The sequence below is a fragment of the Lasioglossum baleicum genome, chromosome 20, assembly GCF_051020765.1.
Source record: "Lasioglossum baleicum chromosome 20, iyLasBale1, whole genome shotgun sequence".
NCBI lineage: Eukaryota > Metazoa > Arthropoda > Insecta > Hymenoptera > Halictidae > Lasioglossum > Lasioglossum baleicum.
In genome coordinates, this window is record NC_134948.1 from 1,296,482 (window position 1) to 1,321,059 (window position 24,578).

Consider the following 24,578-nt stretch of genomic DNA (forward strand, 5'->3'; position numbering starts at 1 on the left):
TACGATAAGAAATTTCCCCCTGGTGTATATTGAACGCCTTGCATCCGCAAGTAGCGGTTGCCTGCTTTCAGACGCCTAAGTCAACCCCTTGCGAGATGCTAACAGTCTTGCTTCGGTGTAAACCGGTTGCCTGCTTTAAGGGGCTTATGAAGGCAATGCCCCAATAAATAGGACTCCTATCATCGTCAGCTGATCTAGGTGCACGGTGGTGCACCAGCCAAGTTCTCGCACTACATCCTGTTACAAAAGTTGTAAAAGCGTTTGTAAAAATTAGTTTAAAAGAACGCTATTTAATTTTTAAAGAGTTACATGGAGGGCTAAATTAGTCAAACTTAGCTGTTACTTTCTAAACCAATGGCCCTGAAAGGTGTTAGGTAGCGGCCAAGTTTGAATAATTTAGCTCTCCGTGTAACTCTTTAAAAATTGAATAGCGTTCTTTTAAATTAATGTTTACAAACGCTTTTTTCAGTGTTGCAAGAGGTATTTCGAAGCTAACGAACTTGGCCGTGTTTCGTTTGGTCTCGCAACTTTTCACGGCCATAGGAACTTGGCTCCTGTTTACAGGATGTTTTCGTACGATAAGAAATTTCCCCCTGGTGTATGTTAAACGCCTTGCATCCGCAAGTAGCGGTTGCCTGCTTTCAGGAGCTTATGAAGGCAATGCCTCCAATAAATAGGATACAAGGCTCCTATCATCGTCAGCTGATTCAGACAACGCAAATAAGGGAATTGAGTAGCCGGCCATCGTTCCCTAACGAGGATAAAATCACGCTAACAACGATCGTACATTAGCTACTTCGGGATCCGGGCTTCCGCGCCTGTCTCACTGTTAATTAATCCGCTCTGGAGTTGGAAAGTTGGGGAAGTATTCATTTACAGTGGAGACTGAAACGATTATGCTGTCTATGATTATGCATGAGCCACTTAGATTTCGGGGTTCCTGCATTTGTGCACGTGCTGATGGATATGTAGATTGCGAGATAGGTATGATGTGCCGTTCTGGGACAAGGGGAAGTGAAGAATGTGGTGTAGTAAAATGTTGAGCAACTACTCTTATGGCGCCGTGTTCGAAGAACAGCTTTTCCCAGTGACAGGCGAGAAGGTAACACTATCTATCTTGGCGGCGCGGCAGCTAGTGACGTTGACAAATGATCGCTGGAGGCGCGATCCTGCAGACTAGTCAAATTAGTAGAAAATCGCGTGGAGCCTCTCCCGTCCCATGAGATTGCTAATAACTTTTCAGTAACATCTTCCCCGCTAACTGACACGCTGGCGAATAATTATAGTTTAACCGATCCCCTAACACCGGAACCACCGAGCTCTAAACGCGATTAGCAGAACGCGGATTATCCAGCAAACGGATTAAACAAGTTTGCCTTCCAGTTTTTAGGAGTCTATAGTTTCCGCTTCGCCGGGGGATTGGAAAAGCGCGTGCTCCCCCGGCTAGCATGGTTGATCAACCGTCGGAGCCAAACGAAGTTCAATCAAAATAACGAACGAGAATTAAAGCGGATTTAAACAGAATTAAAGTGGGAAGATTACACGCGAAACTGAACTCGGAGCTTTCGCAGAGAATAAAGCGATTCACGGGAGAACATTTGCTATCGGACCCCGGGTATCGGAAACTCAATACTCCCACCCACGAATTAGCCTCATTAATGACAGTTACTATCGTCACTGAATCTTCAATTCCCTGGGTTTGGGATCGTTTTTCTTGATCCGGCGATTAAAAGACATAGCGAGGATCAAGGATCGCTTCTGACTCTTTTTGTAAAATCGACTAACTTTCTCATGTATTTTCTCGGCGGAAGAGTTTTCTACAAATCTACTCACGCAAACATATTCAGCGTTAAGAGAGCTCCACAAATTACATCTGAGTAGCTTGTCTCTAGGACTCGTAGTTTCTGATTGTGAGATAATAGACTTAACCCTTTGCCCTACGATTTGTTTCACGGTTTCAGTGATTAGAGCTTTTTTGTAGATCGTAATTTCCTAAAGGAGGAGAAAATTTATACCAATCGTACGCCTACATGTTCTCGAATAGCTATTAACAAAACCGAAATAGAATTTTATATTATGAACTTTAGGGGTTGTTTGCCCCAGGACAGGTCTCGATGAAACATATAGCCGAAATCAAAGGTGACTGTGAATTCATTTACATTTGCTGCACTTTAAAGCGAACAGACCACCCCTCGACTTCATCAACGCGAGCCAGTACATCAGCATTTCTCCCGGTAGAAAGTACTCGATTCTGTAAACGTGCGCGTTAAATCCTAAAGCACGCTAAGCCCGTTTCTCTCGAATCCTTCAATCCGTCGAGATTGCATCCTGAAGAAAGAAACTAGTTCCGCCGGAGGGGACCTCTTTTTACGGAAGCGCCGACGAGCCGAGTAAATGTAGCCTGCGAATGTCGCGTGCATTAATCATGATCCTAATCCCGGCGAGGAAGCTTTTTAATGGAAATCAGTATTCGCGGGGGGCAAACTTTTGCTTTCCGGAGCGGCTCGTTGAAACTTCCCAGCGTTCGGCGGATTAAAGCATGCCGAAAGTCGCTCGTTACCCTCGCCGTTCTCTGCTACGTTTCTTTTTTCTCAAAATTGCCAGTCGATCGATCAACTGGAACATGAAAAATCGATTTTCTATGAGATTACCTCCATCAGCCGCCCCTGTGATATATTAACAATCTAGTTGCCTGCTTCCAGGCGCCCATAAACAGCACTCGAGTGCAGTAGAGTAGAGGATTTGCCATAAATCAAGGACTAGATTCACGGCTCACAGAAATCTCTATTACGAATTTAATCCCTGGAAAGGCTCAACAGTCTTACTGTAATGACCACCGGTTGCCTATTTCCAGGCGCCAAGGTAATCCCTGCATTAGGATTCACTGCCCCATAGGTAACAACGCCCCACACGTATCCAGGAGGCTCGGACTGTCGGTCGCAGACTGGTGTAAGCATTTCGCAAGTGGTGCCACCCGGGTCCCGGAGGACATCAGTGAAAATTGAATCAGAGGACGGTGTCATTTCCTGCCGCTTCCGTAACCGGCGATATGGTTGCGCCACACAGCACTGACATCGATAGTCCTGTATCACCGAGCTACCCTGCGTGCGTGGTAGCTATTACACCGTGAGAATTGCGGTTGCGCCAACTTGCCTCTCATCCGGCTTAGCCCTCCTGCTTCACGGAATTTCGGAATTTATCGGATTGGCAACTATGTAATTTCAGTATTTCAAGGTGAAATGATCATGACCTGAAATGATGACACTTGGATCGGTCTTTTGCCGATATTGATCAGAATTTTTATGAGCGCGGAATTGTTAAGCTAGCAGAAAAACAGCAAAAGATCATCGAACAAAATGGAAAATATTGTATCGATTAATGTTCATTGGTTGAACAAAAAAATTGGGTTCTATTTCATCTTGAAAGACCGAAATTACTTTCTTGCCAACCCAACATATTTCGGGAACTAGGTCCACCAATTGTTTATTCAACTGTTCCCACCAAAGGTGTTGAGAGACACCTTTTTGGAGATTCAAGGAGAGATAGTGTCAAGAATAATTGGAATCAAACGAGTTTCGGGTCGAAACTGACCCGCACAGTGCACGAGGGTATATTTAGGAGAAATCCTGCGAGTGCAGAGTCGACGTGTTCTTTTTCCATGCCATTTCCCTGGCCGAGAGTGCTGCTGCAAGCACTGACTGGAAAAGCGCGGGCGGTGTTCCACCCGAACGACAATAACCGGGCACTCTCGCACGACGAAATACAACCTCGTAATTAGCCCGCGAAGTTTTATGCGGTTTTACATTTTTACGTGGGAATTCAGAGACACCGCAATCAGGATTCAGTTTATTTTCGTCGTTATTAATTCCGGGAGAACGGGAGATAATATTTTTGTATGGAAATTTAATGTGACGTTAAATATGAGCCCCTGGCAAACTGCTAACTGCCTTGCTCGCGTATCTGATGGCTGCCTGCTGTCAGGCGCCTACAAGCATTATACACAAATTTCGCGTAAACTCCTTCATAAATTAAGGATTGAATTGAGATCTTACAGAGGACGTTCCAGTTCAGCTAGTGCAATTTACACTTTGTTTCACAATTGTTATGACGACAATAAGTTCACCTCTGGGACGATATTTTCAGTAAGTCAAGGACTGAGTTCAAGTGTTCCTGAAGAGATTCTAATTAATTTGTTCGCTTCGGGTTGCTTGTTTAGCGATTGATGTTTTACAAAAGGTCTGCCCCGTGGACATACTACCAGTGTCGCGTCTAGGAGTTAGAGTTGCCTGCTTTCAGGCGCCCAGAATGCCTGTACTAGAAGTTGCACAGTGTAACAATTTTAATTATTCATTTAAACTGCAATGTTCTATTAAAATTTCCATTTTGCGTGTCCCTCGACATTTTCATACACCATGAAAATCCTCGTGGTACTCGCGGGATCTTTGAATATTAATGTTTGGCTAATATTATCAATTTGAATTTCGCTGTGCAAGCAGCCTCGGGTGCAAGATACTGCAAAATGGAGAACGTTCGTGTTTCTATCAGTAATTTCTAACTCGACGTCGAAGTGTCTGCGTTGCCAAACGTGTCTACAAAAATCCTAATTTTCCCCATTAGCGTAGCAACGCGAACAGCAACGCTGCAATAGTTCCGATGATCGCGATGCGTGTTTTTGTTTTCGCGGATGATACTCGCGATGAGAGCAAGAGAAACGATAGCCATCCAGGCTGACAACGAGGATCCAACGGGCCGGAGTGGGATCTCGTTGTTTCCCTTTTCCCCGTCGGCCACTTGTCCCACGAACCTAAACATTTGCGCACTTCACAATTGCAATTCACCGCGCGGCGAACCGATCGGATAAACAAGCCGCGGATTCAATTATGCACGAGCCTGCGACAACAGCCGCGGAACGTGAGAACGCAATCCCCGGTTCGCCAACCATAAAACAGTCGGAATGATCCGGGGGGGCAGGGACTTGGCAACGATGCACCCTCTGGAAAAAAGGGTGGCAATGAATCCCCTTATGTACTACCACGATGATTCTTGTGGAATCTTTCCGTAGTGGCCGGGTCAGCTGTGACCCAGTCTTGAAAACCTTCACTTTTCTCTCTCAAATGAAAAATTATCTCTTCCTATTAATTAACCCCTTCCCCTACAACATCGTGTCCGACTCGTAATAAAGATTTTGAACAAAGTCTAACAAATATTTTTATAAATTTATTTCTTTTATTTCTGCCCTTGTATGACCCTGAAGACCATACTATACTACATGGTTAAAATCGTCTTAATTCCCGCTTTTACATGATGTAAAAAAATATGTAGCATTCCATTGAAAAAAATGAAGGTCACCTCTATTTTAAGAAAAATATTACAAATAAAAAAAATATAGATACGCTATCATATTGCTAGTAAAATATACTATAACTTCCTCATCTTCGGTTTTTTTCTAATGTTTACCGTTTACGAAACAAACGCTGGTTCAAATTATCCCGAACAGGCTGTATGTATGCTACCAATTTCCTTTAAACCGAAATCAAATTTTATAATACTTTGGTTTTGTCAATGTACAGCTAATGGAGAATATACAAGCATACAATAGATATAAATTTTCTCCTTTTTTCGGAAGTTATACGAACTACAGAAAAAGTTCTAATCACTGAAACGGTAAAATAAATAGTAACGCAAGGGGTTGATATATGAAATTAGATGCTTGCACAAGGACCAACTGTTTGCTTGCTCAAACGGCGTTTCCATCAGGTTTCTACGGTGTTTCAAAACATCAAGAATTCGTCCGGAGCACACGCGACCGGGCAAGGAGTCAATGGTGAATAAATTACTGTATGCAAAACGCATTAGTGTCGCGCGACTTGGCCCTGGTAATGGAACAATGATTGCCACCCACGCGCGATTCGTCAAGTTGCCTAGCCACAACCCTTCCTCGGCAATTGCGTCTCGAACATCAATTTCAAGGAATTACAACAGTTCTTTCTTTCATTCCGCAACGTAACGATCGCCATATTGTCCGGATCGAAAGTGTCCTTCGACGCGACTAAATGGCCGCGAAATAATTAATCCGGACGCGAGCGTCCCTCGAGGACGGGGTTGTTTGTCGCCGGCCCTTCCATCGAGCAGAAGGGCCTGGCGCGGACACCCACTGAAAACGGTGGAACTTTCTAGCTTGTTGCCTTAGAAAATCGCGCGACACTCAAAACGGAATCTCGGATCGGTACGATTTTAAAAACGGGAGGAGGAGAACGCTCGCCCTAGAGACGAGAAAAGAACGGCGCTGCTTCGAATGCCAATATTTTTCATTGTGTTGTGCAACAGAAAAATCGTTTTTCCACCGGCAAAGTAAATGAAATTCTTGTGCAGCGAATCGGACGATTTGTGACAGTTCTGCTTCCTTCGCGCGCGCGGCACAAGCTCGACCCGCGACGCGGCTGACCGGTAATAAGCGTGGTGTTCCCACGCCCACTGTTTTGACACGTCTATATCGAGTATTGGCTTGAATACAAATTATCGATACCTTTAATTTAATTTCTTTCCAGCGTTTTAAATACGGCGTTATCCAAGGGCGGGATTATCTACCTCCCACCGTGCTGCCTAGCCACGCCTCCACCTACATTTACCACGCCCACTATAAATAATCTTTCTTTAAAATTCTTCAAGTATTTTACAAACGCGATCAGCGACCCTGTGGCCGCTTCAAGGACCACAGATCGGAATTAAATTTCAGATGAATGCAACCAGTAATTCTTCGGTGGACGGAGTGGCAGTGACCTTGAGCAGCTCTCAGCGACAAAAACGCCGTGAAAAGGAATAAAATTCGCGTCGATCTCTTACGGAATCATTTCGCGTAATGGAAAGACAGGAAAGCGTCCGGCCTCGGCGCGCTTCTCGTAAATCCCGTCGACTAATTAGCAGACGATCGCCGCGTCTATTGTTAACCGGCGGGTGTCCCGCGCGTTACGAGTGTGTACCAGCAAGGCTAGCCTTGACCCGGATGAACGGGCAACGATCGAAAACCCCCGGCGGGATCCGAGAGATCAGCCCCCGGGGCGATCATCGGCCAGAACGCCGCGCCGGCAAACAAGAGAAGTTAAGCGGCGCGACGGAATGCGATTAAATTAATTGCGAATTCGCCGATGTAATTGGCGGTCCGTATTATCGTCTACGGCAGGCAAACGGCCGTGCGTCCCGATGACAGCGAAGGGACGGGCAACACGGCACCCATGGGCGTGGACCACATTTCCCCCGTTTAAACGCGGCCGGACCACGCTCCGATGGAAACCGGTGACGCTTTGACGATTTTTGACAAGAGTCGATGCACCGTAATTGAAATCGCACTCTCGCGGTCCATGCTGTTCCAATACAAAAGTTCGGACAATGTAATTTTACGCATTGTGAAAATTATAGATCAGCCGCGCGCACTCTCCACGATTCTTGGTCGACCGTTTATTGCGCGGACCGTGAATTGTTGAATATACTGCATGATTAATAGACCGTGCTGAAAATTACAGCTGATCTAATATGCTAAATTGATAATTAACAGACCGTGCGAGGTATAATAATTTAATATATTATTCAAATTATACGATTTAATTAATAATTCTAAATAATTTGATACTGCAATTATATCGAATCGAGGGAATATGATACTGTACATGATAGTGCCCAGCACTAGTCAAACGCATCCAGCAATTATTGATAAAAAGTGGTTAGCTGTTCGACTGGATAATTCTCATTAGAGATTATCAATTGAAGGGACAGGTGGAGGGGGGAGAGAACCATCGCGAATAATTGCGTATCGCGGAATTAGCGGCGAAGATTCACGTACCGATGACTCGATGCCAGTCGAGCGAATATCTGTTCTAAATGTATTAAATGCGGGGTATGTTTCTTTGAATCTCGCAGGGAATATTCACGCCGTTAACGTTTCCCTTTCGCCGTGTAAAATAAGCAGTTGCCAGTATCGTGCGCGACGACCGAGTTAATGCGCCGTTACTTACCAGATCTGTGAACGGTCTGTCGACTCGCGAGAGTTCATGGCTCTTGTAGCGAATTTCATATATTTCAACTCGAGGATTTTCGGGCGAATTCATCTTCCCGAATAATTGGGCGAGAAATGTGTTTTTCATACTTGAAAAAGAAACCGGGAATTTTCTGAAAAATTCTCTCTACAATTTTCACCCCGCATCTTTTCGACCGAGGACTGTCGTTAGAATTCTGTTGATCTTAACCGAGAAAATGAACGAATTTCTTGTCGAATCATGTTTTTATGAAATCTATGAATATTTCAGATTTTTGTCGGACCATGAATTTTTCAAATCTGCGAGCATCTATAATTTGTTATTTTTATACATTTTTGTTACACCATGAATGTTTAAAATTTCGTGAATATTTATAAAGTTCGATACATAACATTTGGTTAGATCTGAAATTCGTTATATCAACCGATGTGCATAAATTTTCGATTATGTGGGTGTACTTTTAATAATAAATTTCGTGCGGAATCCCGAAATGTGCGGAGGCGTACAAAGATTTCATTGACTACGAAATCGCGCCGGAACTATTCATATCGGGAACGTACATCTCCGGTGGAATAAATGATCACGCGTTTCATAACGTTCAAATATTCCCGGGCGGGCTGTGTTATTAATTATTATTGCACTTCGTATCATCATTCGTTGCTTCGAATTACATTGCTGTGAATATGTTTCGCGGAATATCGTTAAATATGAACACCGAGGGCCATTATAATTGCAAATGAAAGCAATTCGAGTGGCATCGACATTAGAATAACCGAATCAGCATGTTTTTAAAAAAAGGTTTGGCGCTGCAGTCTTTCGGATACACCGATTGTGCGAACGAATACAAACTGGTTCAAACGTGTACAAACTAATTCGAAAACAAAAGCAAACATACTCAAACAAATCGTGAAAATTAAGTCAAATACAATCTCACTCAAACAAATCAATCAAATACAACGACAGGGATGAGACAAGCGAAATGAATGAAATAAAAAATAAAAAGAAAAGAAGAAAATTAATCAAGTCAACGTAAACAAAGGACAAACGTGTAAAAACGTCTACAAACGTGCACAAACACACACACACACACACACAAGAATGCACGATCCAACATTTCGTGGCGAACTCGAAAAAAATTTGTTCTTTTTAATAAAAGGGATGTTTCTAGATGACCCACCAGGCGTCACGAGGTAAAATCCACTCGCAGGTGAGTTTTCCCCAGCACTCGTGTTGAATGGATCACGGATCTACATTCGAAACATCTAGCGGCCAGGTGAAACGACGCGTTCGTGGACGAGTACGCGCGGCAACTGTTCGAAACTGGTTGGAAACGGTTCTAGTCGCGCAAGGAATCGCACACCCCTCTCCCCGCCACCCGCAGCATCCCTAAAGCTTGCTCGCGTCGCGGCGACCACCCCCGTAGGCATTCACAAGACCTGATTATACCGATCAGGTAACCGAGGAACGCGATTCCGTCGATGGAAATTCCTATTTTTGAAAGCAATTTCCAAGAAACCAGCACTATGCACTGTTTCATCCCTGCGATAATAATCTACGACAATCCCTGCGTTGGCGACGCGTAACCAAAAACGGTGTTACGTTCCATTGAACTGTGTTTCATAAGTACACAACGGATTTTATGCATTTATGAGAAAAATGAGTAGGTGTAATTGAAGACATTCAAACCATTAGACGAATTTAAAAATACTTCTACATAATTTTCAACCTATTGAACATATTAAGAGACAAAATTAATTTCTACGTCACTCGGGGTTTGTTGCAATTCAGCTGGAAAATTTTTATTTTGCATAAAGATCCGCTGTCTGTTCATAAGTTTAGGTATTTTTCTAAGCAAACCTGGTCAAGATATCAAATTGATATTTTGCGGACTTGTTTACCGATCTTTGAAGAACACGTGTGAATTCTTTCATCCACGAATAAGAATTGTATCCGAAGCTATAACAATTTCCATGAGCCCTCCTCTGATATAATTTAAAAAGGTGATGCCTGTTGAAGATTTCAATTGGTCCTCCGAGGTTCGTTTTTCTCGGCGATCAACCGGTTTCACAAATACCACGCGCGTCCTGCTCCCACACCTGAAATGAAACATGATCGCTACACAGACGCGACGCTCGGAATCATCGCTGTGTTTCGGATTAGTAACTTCATCCCTCGGAGGAAATAGGTCAGAGAAAAGTTCCACGAAGACGCGTGTTGAATTAAGCGAAACTTGCCACTCCACAAAGGGATTTTCCCGAGTGGAAATGAGCGCTCTTTTTAATGGTGACTCCCTGGAGATATCCTACCAACTGGCATCGCAGGCGGCGCGTCAGCGAGTTCAGCGCTTAGCATATCGGGGAACTTGGATCATTCTTTTAAAGTCCATGGGAAAATTTTTCAATCCCATTGAAAATAATTTTTTCAATATTTTTAGCTCGTTTCAATCTTCTAACCAAATTACTTATATGCAAATTTATTTATATTATGTAGATTTTACTGTATCTGGGGTTTAAATTCAAACATTTTCACTTTGAAAATTTATTTTAAATCATCGCAATTTTTTAAGTTAAATTAAATTAAATAAAACACCTAGAGTGATAGAATTATCTTCGACATTTTCTTCGAGAAAACTGCTGATATCAATTTGAAGTTTTGCAGGTTTGTTAAGTTCAAGAGTCTTTTTGAAAAATTTATAACAAGTAATTTTCGTGGAACTTTGCGGTTGGACTTCCGAAGTGTAACAACGCTGTCAGAACGCGAAATAAAACGGAAAGGAAAATATGCTTGTTTGAAAAGAATCCCTAGCGCAGCCATCCGACGTCGAAACCGGTTGACTATTAAAAATGTATATACAAGAATACGTCGTGGAGGAAGGTACGAGTCGTTTCTCTGCTGCAGAATTTTCGACATCGCAGCCTCAGGCAAAAATTTCTGCGTTAGATAGACTGTGCAATACTGTGCATGTTCCCCGTAGACGAAGAGTGGTGTCTTCTCATCAATTTGATCAACTCCCCGGCCATAGAAAATGTATCGCCGACGTAGCGAACGTCAGAAGCATCTGCTACTAGTTTCGAAACTATTTGGTTGGAGCATATGGAATGTCGACCTCGCAAATAAAGCTTTAAGTACAAGCTCCGGATGTTACACGGCTCAACATCGTTCCCGCATCGTCGTCCTGTTCTGCTCCTCCGTCGATCCGCTAATTTTCGATAATTAATTACGTTTCTAACATTCGAATATACCTCGAACCTTTCGTTGCATTCATTCCGCGATTTATTTCATTAATCGTAACTACAACAATTTCATTTTTGCGGTAACAAAAATCCACAATGTTGCAATTGGACACGTGCGTTGCTTTCGTTTAAAAAAATATATATACGTAAAAGTAATTGTCTCGCCGGCGTATCGCTCAAGAAAACAAATAAACTCGGCGAAGGACACCGTCACCGGACCGTTCAATTGCGAGTAAGTGGCAATTGAATCGCATTATTGTTTCAACAAATAACAAGATAGGAGAAGGGAGTACGAGTGAAAAAATACTGTAAATAGCTGCAGGGCTGTTTTCCAATGATTAAAAAGTACGGAAAAATGGCGCAACGAGTGGGCGGACCGTAGAAATGAGTTTCCGTTTTAATTCGCGGAGTTATGCAACCGGTAAGACATCCATCCTGGGCTGGCAAGAAAGCCGGGCATATCCGGTTCTGGAGCGGAAGCGAAGAATTGTCCGGCTTGGTCACGTGGAGCTTTCGATATCACGTGGCTGGAAGGGCCGCGTGATCCACGTATATTCGACTTACGTAAACGCTCGTTCTACCGACACGGCTGATTGTATTTTGGAATCAATGGAATCCCACTTGATCAACGCCGGACCCTCCTATTATTTGAATTAATTAACAGCGCCCGGCTGTTTCGTAATCCTCGATCCGTTTAATTAATACACTCCCGGCAACACGCCCCACCCCACCCCCCATAACACCAGCCCACTTTTTCGTAGCTGGCGTTTGCGTAATAATATCAGAGGGCGGCTTTTTACTCGAAGAAACTCGCCTCTGCAAAGTGGATTATGCGACGCGGACGTGTTTGTATTATATTTTTAATAATATGGTTTAATAAGAAAATTGACGAAAAATGCTGGAATATAAAATTCGATAGAATTTTAAATAAGAATCCGCTCGAAATGAAAATTCTCCGCCGCAGAGAAACGGAATTTCGCGCATCCGCACGAAGCAGAAACGTTCTGAGAACGAAATCAACGTGCCCCGAACCGCCTGCGGCACCAAGGAGCCCGTGTCCTACCGTCGACGACGAAATCCCTCGACGAACGGAACAATGCCCGCCGCGGGCTTGAAAATAAATAACCAGAGAAAAAAAAAGAAACAAAACAAATGACGGAACATTCGCCGCGGAACGGTATTGTTATCGACAACTCCATCAATTGTTCTGGACGACCCGATGCGGGCGACTCGTCACCGGAAAAAACGTTGGTACATACCGGAATTCCGTCCGACGAAAACTAAAAACTCCGCAATACCCTCAGCCATTTTGTGTGATCTGTCCCTATTAATTTCTAGTACCTCCCTGTCTCCGAATTCTCGAGCAGCAATGAATTTAATGGCCGAGGCAGCGGTATAAGGAGTCCGTCGAACTGGGTCGAGCAGCCTCGGACCAGTTACGAATCGCGGATGCAGGTTTATTAATTTCAGGGAGACCTCGAAGACAATTAAAAGTTTCGGTGACAGTGCGCCTCCCCCTGGAATCGTCACTGTTTGTTGGGTAAATATCGCTCGACTTCACTGCTTCTGCTCGGTACTCCGTGAGTTACTGTGTTGTGATTGCGAAACAGCCTGACAAGATCGTTTCAAGGTCATGTTTGTGTGTTTCAGTATGACTGGATGAAGCGATTTTTATTTTTGTTTTCGACGTAGCAACTGCGTTTTGTGTGTTACCATTTTTTGCCTGCGTTTGTACAGCTTCTTTCAAGATAATAACCGACAAGACGCATTCGCAGTCGATCGAGAATCGTCTGGTTCTCGTTTCTCGGTTTCGAACAAAGTTCGGAAACTTCGCTTTAAACCATGCTACTTATCGATGTTCACCCACCCCCGCAAGCTCGAAGGCCGCAGGCGTTTGGCAATAATGATCACACACGTGGATGAAAATCCTTATACGGACTCCGATCGGGTTCCATCGGGTTCCACCGTCACAGGCCAAACGAAAATGAATATACTCGGTCGAAATCGTTTGCACTTTGCACTTTTACACCCCCTGGCAACAGTCTTTCTCTCCTCTCGATACTCTCGCTGATAAATTAACCCTTCGCTGCTCGGGAGGCTATCAGTTACTCCGCGAAATTAACTGAACCAATTTTAATCACCCAAAATAATTTCGCAATTCTCGCGCTACCGGAATCAAATACCGTGCGAAGGGTTGTGCTTTTCGATAGAGACAACTTCAATGTTTTATAAAACAGAAATACCGAAATCAATTTTTCACTGACGCGTAGAGGCAGCTTCGGCGGTTTTTTACCATCCCCCGAACATGTTTTCCATTTAAGAAACAGGCGGTGGTAATTAATCATTAATAGAAACCCCCGTCTACAAACTGCCCTAACATTCAGCCTGCTATCTCCGTCCGTTATTTTTCTATAAAACATTAAAGAATCCCAACAGAACCTAGGAAAAAATGTATGTATATTACCGCACCGTATGAAATTATGGGGATTCGCAGGAGCCCGGAGGGTGGCGGACATGTTCGCCGAGAGAACAATGCAACACGGTTCTGAGAACGGCTTGAAACGTTTATTCAAGTACATAGATATAAATACACGACGGGGATAATTGAACGGGGTGAGTGTTTCGAAGAGCAACGGAACATTAAGCGTGTGCCTCGTGCCATGAGAATCCCTGTAACATTATTCCATTGTGGGACTAGTTACATACCATGGCAAGGGCATACATATACAAACTGCGACTGTGATCCGATACTTAAAGTTATACTACACACTACACGTGTATGTGTGTGTGCGCGCGAATTTCTTGTGCTAGCTTATCAACGCATTTGGTCCCGCCGAGACTTTTCAATAGAAACTCGAAACGCGTGAACACAACGAATCAAGGAACGAGAAACACCCCTGTTCGAAACAAGCTGTCGACGCTTCAGCTTATGTACAGCCTGCTTGCCGGTTTTAAGAAACATTAACGATCGATTTTCGTTCGAGAAACAAGAGAGAACGCGTTCCATTAGTGCCATAAGAGAGATTGTTGTTCTTAAAACATAAGTACATAATTCTTTTTTTGTGCAGTTGTATAGTACCTCGCATAGTTACTCCTCTAGATGCTAAACATTTTTTACAACGGTTCGTACACAGAGATACGCTGGTGAATATATTAACAAGCGTACAGCGAGGCTGATCAGCTCGGAGCCTCTCTCTCTCTCATCGACACGATATATTACAATTATAATTGTTCGAACAGCTATTACGTACGATTAGGTGTGCTGGAGATATCGATCGAAGAAATAATACAATAATGATTGAAGCCGGTTGGCTGTTAAAAGCTATAAAAATATTCAACATTCTATAGACAAGTTCTTCCAGAAAACAAGCAACTCGAAGAAATGAAACTGCACGGAACTAAGCTGTTTTGCTTGTTGAAAACTTGAGACCGAGGTTCTCAGCGTTCTCAACAATTGAATTGTCAGTTACAGGTACCCGGCTATGATACATACGTACACGCGTAAACGGCCAATGTTTATTTGCACATGTTTAATTTGATTCACCTAGGTAGGCTAACATATTCCCTAAATTCTATGCTCTAAGATTCTGGCTATGACCAGGAAAACCATGATCGACTAGACGGCGTAGGTGATTTCGGTACCGGAGACGATGGCACTGATGCGTTCGGTGTAGTTGGAGTTGTCGGCGTAGTGGGCGTGCTCGATGTGATCGGATTCTCGTTGCTCAGGTTCCTCAAACGCACTTTCTCGTTTGTCTCCGCTTGCATCTTTTGTTCGTACTCTCTGACATCCTCCAAACTCATGTCGTACCACTCATCGATCCAGGTGAACGCCTGCCGATGACCGAACAGTAGAATGTCCCTTATACACTGTAACACAAAGAAACATAATTGCTTCCGGTGTTAATACATTCTAGCTTGATACGTTCAAGGACAGTTACTCTATGAATTAAATCCTCCACTCGAGTCTGCATGCCCCAGACTTCGAACGAAGCGTGAACCAATTTGTAGGAACACATTATTGGCTGTGTCGTCTCCCTCCAGCCCTCCACTAACGGTCCTCGACCTGTCCGTTTAGATTGAAAGAATTTTGGGTCCTGCGGAAAGCAGACAGTTTGAAATTTTTCTAATTGTAACGAGTAAGATATAAGAAATTGTGTGTTCGAAGTACCTCTTCCTCTTTGTAGTGCTTCGCAGAGATTTCATCGTACGCAATGTCTACAAAGTCGACCTCACGGTGTATCAATTCGATGGGGGTGAGACCTAAGCACTGTTTCGAACAGAACATGACTAGAAACGATTCTTATCGAGTGGAATTCTATAGAAACTCACGTACATTCTCTGTGGACCCATTGTTATCCTCGTATCGAGTTCTTATGGAGATTTGGAACTTGGGGATGAAGGAACACTGAAATGCATAATTATGTATAACGGAAAATTTAAATACTTCTAAAATCTAAATACTTACGGTGTATTCTTTGGTGACCATGAAGAACATGCAAAAGAAAATGCGATATTGTTATATTTACACGATGCTTTACAATGCAAGAATTATTAATATACAGTTTATCCGTTCGTACCTGTGATAGTGTAAGGGTAATAATTCCATGCCTTCTCTGTCACGTAGAATACTTTTGGTATGACCGATTGGATCCAGTACGGCAACTTACTATAATAGAACAGGGCAAATGAGGATCTATTTATACCTGAACTTACAAAATATGCTTGGGATTATCACCTAGACAAATGGATCCTCTTTTCTGTGTACTGGCCCTTTCCATGCTCCGCATCGTCGCACTCCACATTCTCGATCACCTCAACACCTTCGTCGTTCGCCGATTGTTCATGACTATGCCTTGCGATCATGTACAGTTGCCCTATGCGATACTAGAAGATGCTCAGTGATAATTACAAATAGAATAATATTACTTAATGATTAATATTAGTGTACATTATTTATTATAAGATTAATCAAGAACACTATGCTGTAAGGAGTTTGTGATTTATTTTGAAACTTCTCGAGTGCATTCGTGATACAAAATTCATTTGTGCGATAGATAAAAACTCGAACTTTCCAGTTTAAATAATTCCCGGACTTAAGAAATGCCCGTTTAAGTAAAAACTCGCGTATATAACTAAAATTGTCGGTCGAGTATTGAATGGCATTCGATGTTGCAATAAACGCATTATTTCGTTAATTAACTCTCGAGATGTTTAAACCACACGATCATTCCGGAAAATGGATGAATAAATACATGTGGACCAACCGGGGCCCAAGAAAGGAAATTGCCAAGGTCGCCAGATGCTTGGAATTGAATTATTTTGCAACAAGTAATGATGTAAAGAATTTACCTCTGCCGTAGTAAGTGGCATGGATATGCGGTATTCCTTCGTTAACACCATGTTCGCAATTAAAACTTGTCAGCCTTCGGTAATAACATCAACTCCACGCTCGCCGGGTAAACAGTGCTTTCTCACGAGGAAACTGCCGACAAATTCGTGAAATTGTCATGTAAATATGAATTTCAGCGACAACCGAGGGTACCAGGCAATAAACAAAATCGAACGGAACGAAGTCAGCCCCCTATCTCCCTTTGATCGATAATAAAGCCCGGCACCTTAATACCATAACCGTGTAACTAGCCTTTAAACGAAAACTCCCAGCGTATTCGCTTTCTCATTGATGCTCATTGATTACAAGCAATTACAAGTGATTACAAGAGAATTAATATCCAGTACGGCAAACTATTCCATGACAATCTTGTGTTTGTTCGTTGAACAGGATTTTTTCGTTTAAAATGACATAACCTGTACGCGGTAAACAAGCGTACGATGCGGCCGCAGAGATTTCAGCTTCCTTGTAACGCGGACAGGTAATAAATGAGAACCTTTTATCACTACGGAAAAATTAAACTTTACTTTGCAACTCGGAAATTAAACGTTTCTCCCGACCTATTTACAATATTTCCGTTCCCCATGATTTATAACACCTCGTACAATACCTGAATGTTTAGTAATTGATTCGACACTGACATATTTGATAATGTGGACAATATTTCATAAATGGATTATAAAAGTAATATGTTTTTAGATTTCCGTGTACCGACAAGAAGGTGGTGATAGTCTCCGTGTTCGGCAAGTCACAGTACAGATCTAAAGGATGCAAGACCAGTATGCTAAGCTCTATCCTCCAGGTGGACCTCCTGGATGAGCCGCAAATGGACCTAGACACATTTGTAAGATTTACGCGAATGCAAAGATGGTTCAATGAATTTCAGTATAATTTTACTCTGAACTTTCTAGAGTGAGATCGAGGGGTACTACGACACGAAAGACAAAACCATATACCTACACCTGAGGGGTCTGCTAGACACGCACAGCCTTCTAACAGAGTACAACAGATTCGCTGAGAAACAAGACTGCAAGGACTTCCTGAGCGTGTGGGCTCACATGAGAGATAAATACGCCAGGGCCTTGCTTGTCCTATTCCATATATCTCATGTTATTGTGCTCGTACATCCCACGCACACCTTCGATTACAGTTACGTGCATCTGTTCAGAGCAATGGATATCGTCAGGTAAGCGTTTGGTTTAAAAGGTATAAGGCTGTGTTGAAACTTTGTTTCGATTGTTAGGCAAAAGGTTTCGCCACAGCTCTCCGATGTTTTGAGCTGTATCTATAGTCTTCCAAAGGATTGGGTGGCCAATGTGAGGCCATGCTCACCAAGAGTGTTGTTCTACTTTGAAACATGCCCTATCGTGTTCCAAGATTCTGCCAGTGGGACTAACATAAAGAGATTGGAGCATTCCTTGGAGGATCAGATTTACCATGTGCTAAGGAAGAACCGCATAGTGACTAACATTAGGTGAGAATGTTCAGAAATAGTGCTCGGTCGATATCAACTTCTATAGAGCCTGAGCATAACAAGGTTTATCGGTTGCTTTACAGTTCGAACTCCCTGTTTGCGATCCCGGCAAACCAGGAATTCGTCTATGTGCACACCGGAACAACAGAATCCAGGGATATCTTAGGGTACATGGCGAAGAAGCTGATACAAAGCTGCAAAGTCAGTTCGGGAGGTAGCACTTCGAGGAGTCTGGCCAGCCAGGACTCTAATATTCCAGTAGACGATCAAGAAACGGGTAGGTGGAGCAGGAACGATGTATGTCTTCGCTTATTGCAGACCTGTAACGCTACATTTAGTCGCACGGTTTCAGAGACTCGATCCTTCAGACTGTTCCTGCAACAGCACATAAACCTGGCGTTTGCTAGAGGGTTCGACGACAATGTTGGAAGGCACTCTGTACCCGCCTACTTTGAGGTTTGAATTTATAACTTGTGTCTAATCGTCACAAACACGATAATCGTATTGTAACGGCTTCGTGTAAACCAGATACCGACTGCTGGTATATTCTATGAAGTGGCGAACAAGGTCTACGACTACTTCATGCATGGAACGGACAAGGAACTGTTAACACTGCACAGTTTACTGGACACCGATGTCAAATTCAGCAAAAGCAGGTGCAGCAAAGTGCTTCCGAGGGCACTGCAAACGTATCAGGAGAATTTGCCTCAACATTACACAAGGTACCGATTGGATTGTGTTAGAAAAACAGGGTAGCAACTGTAAAGTTCAATTTCTAGGGCGTACCACGAGACGAAACTGGCTCACGCAATGGCGGTGTTCGAAATGCATGCTCGGGGGCCTCTGTTTGAAGAATTCAGCGAGAAACTGCAAGCTGAGTGTGAGAAACATTGGCGGTCCGGTCGACAAATGTGCGAAGTACTGTCTCTGACGGGGAATCCCTGTACCAATCCTATTCATCGAGGTGGTAGCGAAGGTGCTGGAGGTGGAGAACAACCAGAACCCAGGGATAACGACAAGTACGTCTACTGCATACAAATTTATTTCGTTAGATTCAATTTATAGCAACATAACCGATTAATTTCTTGTTCTATGTGTTGCAGCGATTTGCCAATCAGGGAACACTGCAGCGGAGTTCGCTACATCTGCGCCTGCAACTGCGGTCGTTGCCAAGGGTCGCGGGAGGATCCCTTCAGTCTGAGGCAGGCGAATTACGAGTACTTCCAGATGCTGGCGAAACAATGCGGCTGCGCGCAACTGGAGAACATTCAATTCCCTGTTTTCCAACCGAGCACCCACAATTACAGGCCAGCGCAGTTGCTGTCTATAACCAAACGTAAAGATTCGTTCTGTCACGCGGAGTCCCCAACCCCAAGGGGAAACACCCAAGCCTGCAGCCTGGGGGTCAACACCCTTAATGGTACAGTTGCACCGTTTAGTTTAATGCCAGGCGTTTTTCAACGCTGTCACAGTTTCAGATGACGTTCGAACACCTTACGGCAGCGGGGGCCAATTTCAACAAATCAGCGAGCCCAACGAAGACGTCCCTAAACTCAGCAAAACTAGCCTGACACCCAGCGACGCGCACAAAGTGGTCATAGAGGTTTCCGATAGCGACGCAGACAACAAAGGTGAGTGTGTTCTCCTGGTGTTAGAGGTTACACTGTTTGCGGAACGACAATCTACAAATTTCAATTCCACAGAGAAGTCTTTAGTCAGACAACCATCGACCACGGAGTACCTGCCAGGAATGTTGCACACAGAATCCCCGGCTGGTCTTTTACCGCAGTTCTCCAGCTGGTCCCTGGTTTGCCTCGGTCCTAGCAGCTTGTACTCGCATAACTTGGGTCTGCAACACCAGGCTGGCGTACTACCCACTTCCGCTTTCCTTCTACCTTGGGATGTGACTGTCAGATTGGAACACCAGAAGGAAAGGGGTTCGCTGTGGCCCACGATAAGCGATCATGGTGCGCATGGATATTGTCCGAGGGGGAAGAACTTCCAGAACATGAATACCATTCGTGGTAGAAAATCGAAGGGTGGAAAAGAGTTTGTCGTGAAGATATTCGTTGGAGTGGAGTACGAGTGTCCGAGAGGACATAGATTCATGGCTTCCGCACCTGACAAGGTGCTCAAGGCGACTGGGAATGGGATCGTGAAGGACAGTGGGAACAAGGTCACCTCCAGCACTGCGGACATGCCTCTCTACTTCCCCTGCCCCTGCAGGTATGCAGGAGTTACTACATTAATCTCACATATGTGTGATAATTTGAATGATTTAAAGCCATTCTAATTGTCTAGGCAAACGAAACCACTGATAGCTCAGTTGATGAGGATTCACGTGGTGACTCCGAAGGCACCTGTACACGTCACATTGAACCCCAGAGTTCAACCAGGACCTCCACCCTGCCCGATCTTTGTAACTGGCTGTGATGAACCTATAAAGCTGTCTCAGAGTGCCTACTGGGTCCTAAGGCTTCCGTATCCTTTTACTGGAGCTCTATGTATAATTATCGTTATATAAATTTGAATAAAAATATTCCTTAGTGTAAATTATAGATACGTGTACATGGACGAGAAGGGACCGTACTTGGCACCGAAAGAACCAGTGCCAACATCGCAAGGGAGACTACTAGCTGGGATGTACGGAATCAGCGAAGTGGTTCCTGAAAAGAAATAACACAGTATTGAACTTTATCTAAATACCATTTGTACGTAACATGTAAATTATTGTAAATATAAAGTTCCAAAGGAGATGAAATTTTCTTCTTCGAGTTGCACACTGTTGCACACCTTTCCCATTTGCGAAAAGAATGAATTATTGAGAAACGTTGAAACCATTTTGAACTGCAACCACATTGGCGCCAGTCAGTTAAGCACGGCTCGCCGTGATTAGCTGTCCCTATCGGCGGGAAAATGGCCGCCATTTGAATCGAATTAGTGATCGCTTCGATAGCATCTTTGAAATTATTGAAACACAGAATGCATCAAAGACGATCTGTACAAACATCGTTAGAAAACATCATTTGCTGTTAGATTTATGGGAAATATTCGAGGTTACAGAGCTGTGCGATTTGTATAACGAAAAAGAAATTTCTCGTTCGAAATTCTCCGCCATTACACTCGGCGCTCCGACCGTTACGGATTTTCGTACATGAGGAAATGAACACATGTCATCGGTCTCACCTGTAGAGGCGGTTATTTTAGTCCGCCGCGCACTAATATTACGAGATTTCCGATGACATGAATGAAAAAGTCGATTTTCTTAACGACAAGATCAAATATAAAGTTCCGTCGAACTTAGCCGGTAGAAGTGATCGTTAAGTACATACATTGTTGGTTTGCCGAAAAATATATCGGAGTTTTCAACGTCACAGTACAAAGTGCTCGTTCGGTTCCCTAACATTACGCATAATCACCGAGACCGCGAGTTTATTAATACAAATATCTTAACCTGAGGTAATTTAAGTCTTGGAAATAATGACTGAATTTGTTGATAGGAGGGAAATTGATTAAATCGTATCTGTTACAGAGAATCTCGAGGAGCAATGGGGCACTCGTACTTAGTATTCTCCCTTGTTATGACTTTAATTTGTCAGAGCAAAGGGGATACGATGTTCGGATGGATTTGGGGCAAGTCCAAAGACGAAACCACTGTTTTGGTAGCCGACGGAGTGCCTTTAGTTTCAATCCCTTACGAGTCCATGACAGAGGACGAGAAATTCCTGCAAGAGGCTGCTAAATTCACAGAAATTCAAGTGTCTTCTCCCTTGGAGACTTGCCAACACAAAGTCATCATGAAGATTAGAACTTCCTGCTTCGAAATGACCGAGGAGCAGCTTGCCAAATTAAGCGTCAATCTATTGAACTGCCAGGCTGCTGTGGAGGGCAGGAAAATGTTTCCCTGCACCGAGGAGATGGTAATACCTTTTCTTAAACATTTTATGCACTTGCAGGGAGCCAATAAAGAATTTTAAAAACTTGTTTTCCACAAAGAAAATAATTTTGCAGTAGCCTTTGTTCTATTGTTTTTTTAATTATCATGAGAAAGTTATTGATCACAGGAGCTATCATCACTGCTGTGCATTGAAAGCACAGCTGGAGTGGTAGACTGAAATAAATTCCACACACATGTGGGTTCAGCATGTGTGTGTTTGCCGAATATAGAAGGGTGGTTTTGGTCATGTTCAGACCTGCAACTTCCCCCTCCTGATGGGGGACAGACCACCTCTGAGCTGTTCCAAGTTACACTGCCATATCATAAAGTACTCTTTGCCAGTGCACATCTAACTCTCCCCTTGTTCTCCTGAACTGTGAATCGAGTACTTTGCTCCGATACTTATTAATCCGTTAATTAAGCGAATTATTGTTCAACTCTATAAGTGACGGTGTTTTTTCTCAGTCTCTGAAACAATGCACAACAGACATGGATCCAGACATGTGGAACGCGTATCACTTGGTCAGTAACAGAGCGAGAGCAGTTTGTTACGCGGCTCGAGGTACTCAGTTCCGTGCCCTGACTGAATTGACTGTTAATAAATTGATGCAAACTGCGCACACGCAGATTAAGACACTGGGTTCTCTAAAGGTAATCGAATAGAAATAAAAATCAATTATAGCAGCACCAGTTGTATTGACTGTTTAATGGTCAATCGAATACTAATTCAGGACAGCCAAGATCGTTTGGAAGAGCAGACGGGACAAGTATTGTCCTCCTTAACGGAAGGGAACAAAGCGCTGCTGGAACAGCAAATGCGTTTGAAAGACGCACAAATAACGGCTCATAATCTGGTAACAACGAATCTGAGGGAATTGAGCAATGAGAAGGCGTTGATTAGACTGGGCCACACTCAGTTGGCAGCGATGGCGGAGGATATAAAACAGAAGTTGGAGCAGGCTAGTCAGAGCTTGACCGAACAGTCTGTCGAGCACAGCGAGAACCACAAGGAGATCCTTCAGGACTTGATGAACATTCAAGAACAAGCACAATCGATCTGGGAGAAGATCGAGTCTAGTACCAGTCGCATATTCGAGCAGCACGAAGAGGCAATTGTTCAGTATGAGCACACTCTAGAGAAGCTATCTCAGATTAACGACACAATCCAGTTTCTCTGGAACCTGACAAATACAATGCGAGCAGAAGTGGACAACAAGCTCAGCTGGCTGACCAACTACGTGGGTGACACTGGAGAACAGATGCAGAAGATGTACCGAACAGGCTTGCATGTAGTCTATTTACTGTGCGCCATGGTGATCGCTGCATTCCTCCATGCTCCTCTACTGACCAGGATCACTATATTGGGTCTGGTGCCGTTGAACTTGGCGTCGTATTTGAAACATGGCATGGATGCTTGCTTGGACTTCACATCGATGACTGTACTGATATTCCTGATCACAGCGAGTGAGTAAAACGAAAATCTCCACTTGTTAAACAACATTAACTGATCTTTAACTTTGCAGTGCATTTCCTGATGGTTGGCATCCAGCGTATCTGTGGGCCGAAGGCAAGCAAAGTGCGACCAGAGCCAATACAGGTCCTCAAGCAAAATGGCACAGCGCAGGACTATATGTCATCCTCCTGTGCGAACCTAAAGTCCTCCAAGGCTCCGACTCTTCCGTTGCTTATTAGACTGAAGAGGAGCATCAATTACCTCTACAACGCCACTCGCAACCAGATAAACTACTGCATACGTAAGTCTAGAAGTTGTCGAGTAAGGGTATAGCAGGATCATTTGAATCTTTTTGCAGAGAAGTGCAGTTCCTTAGTGCAGTCCTTAGCCTTCCGGAGCCGGCAGAGCTTCACGCAGCAAGAGGAGCTTTCCTGCTCCTACATTCCGTCCAAGAAGTCTCGAGAGGATCTGGTCTACAACCACCAGGGTGATTACCCCAGCATGATCTCGGATGACGCCACCGACTATGATCATTCGATCACGGTAAACGAGCAGGACGACAGCATCAGCGAACTCGAACACCTGGTGGATGCTAACGAACTAAGGAGACGGCTGAAAAGGATCGAGGGGTCTGTTGCCAGGTCCTCTTATGCCAACCAGCGCTCTCCTTCCAGAAGGTAGCTAGAACTTTTTAAGTGGGTGTTCTGTTTTTCGAGAGAAAACGAAAAATCAAGAACTATTTTGAACGCTGCCTGTATATTGCAACTTGGCAATGAACTTTTTCAGCACCAGCCCAACATACGCCTCACCCAGAGTCCTCTGCAACGGGATGACAAGAACTGGAAGAAAGTGTCGCTTGTACTCCACCAGTGGCAGCTTCTACTGTTCCAAGCACTCCACCGGATCCTCTATATTAGGAGACTGAATAATTCTGTAGCTGTTTAAGAGTAGCTTGTAAGTCAGTTTCGAAAGCGTAATTTGTGATGAACATTTCGAGCTCTATCTGCAGGGAATATCATGAGACACGATAAAGACAATGAATTTGTAAATTGCGGACCA

The 24,578-nt window shown here is 43.7% G+C and overlaps 4 protein-coding genes across 13 annotated transcripts in view; 2 read left to right on the forward strand and 2 right to left on the reverse strand.

Annotated features, from left to right (window-relative positions):
- Pdfr (Pigment-dispersing factor receptor) overlaps positions 1–9,345 on the reverse strand; it is a 63,590-nt gene extending 54,245 nt beyond the window's left edge. For all 8 annotated transcript variants that reach the window (XR_013011113.1, XR_013011111.1, XR_013011112.1 and 5 more), the window contains exon 1: positions 9,208–9,345. The gene's annotated coding sequence lies outside the window, so the exon portion shown is untranslated. The remainder of the gene's footprint in view (positions 1–9,207) is intronic.
- Positions 9,346–13,806: 4,461 nt separating this feature from the next.
- Rdgbbeta (cytoplasmic phosphatidylinositol transfer protein 1) lies at positions 13,807–17,009 on the reverse strand. The gene is made up of 8 exons (XM_076443904.1): positions 16,616–17,009; positions 16,002–16,150; positions 15,844–15,932; positions 15,732–15,739; positions 15,600–15,671; positions 15,435–15,533; positions 15,205–15,360; positions 13,807–15,133 (listed from the first exon to the last, which is right to left on the reverse strand). Exons 1-8 carry the CDS (start codon positions 16,664–16,666, stop codon positions 14,855–14,857), a joined length of 903 nt encoding a protein of 300 aa, XP_076300019.1. The 5' UTR covers positions 16,667–17,009; the 3' UTR covers positions 13,807–14,854.
- LOC143218609 (nonsense-mediated mRNA decay factor SMG8) lies at positions 16,833–20,907 on the forward strand. 3 transcript variants are annotated; one of them, XM_076443896.1, is made up of 13 exons: positions 16,833–17,136; positions 17,355–17,499; positions 17,567–17,841; positions 17,899–18,129; positions 18,213–18,406; positions 18,482–18,585; positions 18,658–18,851; positions 18,909–19,148; positions 19,233–19,549; positions 19,602–19,760; positions 19,833–20,355; positions 20,431–20,610; positions 20,689–20,907. In XM_076443896.1, the coding sequence occupies exons 1-13, from the start codon at positions 17,096–17,098 to the stop codon at positions 20,807–20,809; spliced, it is 2,724 nt and encodes a 907-aa protein (XP_076300011.1). In that variant the 5' UTR covers positions 16,833–17,095; the 3' UTR covers positions 20,810–20,907. The 3 variants fall into 3 exon arrangements, with proteins under 3 accessions (XP_076300011.1, XP_076300012.1, XP_076300010.1); XM_076443897.1 differs by having other exon boundaries at positions 19,233–19,465; XM_076443895.1 differs by having other exon boundaries at positions 18,213–18,585.
- Positions 20,908–21,247: 340 nt separating this feature from the next.
- On the forward strand, positions 21,248–24,478 carry LOC143218610 (protein brambleberry). The gene is made up of 7 exons (XM_076443898.1): positions 21,248–21,588; positions 21,662–22,049; positions 22,532–22,717; positions 22,798–23,530; positions 23,590–23,820; positions 23,878–24,196; positions 24,306–24,478. Exons 2-7 carry the CDS (start codon positions 21,678–21,680, stop codon positions 24,442–24,444), a joined length of 1,980 nt encoding a protein of 659 aa, XP_076300013.1. The 5' UTR covers positions 21,248–21,588; positions 21,662–21,677; the 3' UTR covers positions 24,445–24,478.
- The last annotated feature ends 100 nt before the right edge of the window (positions 24,479–24,578 follow it).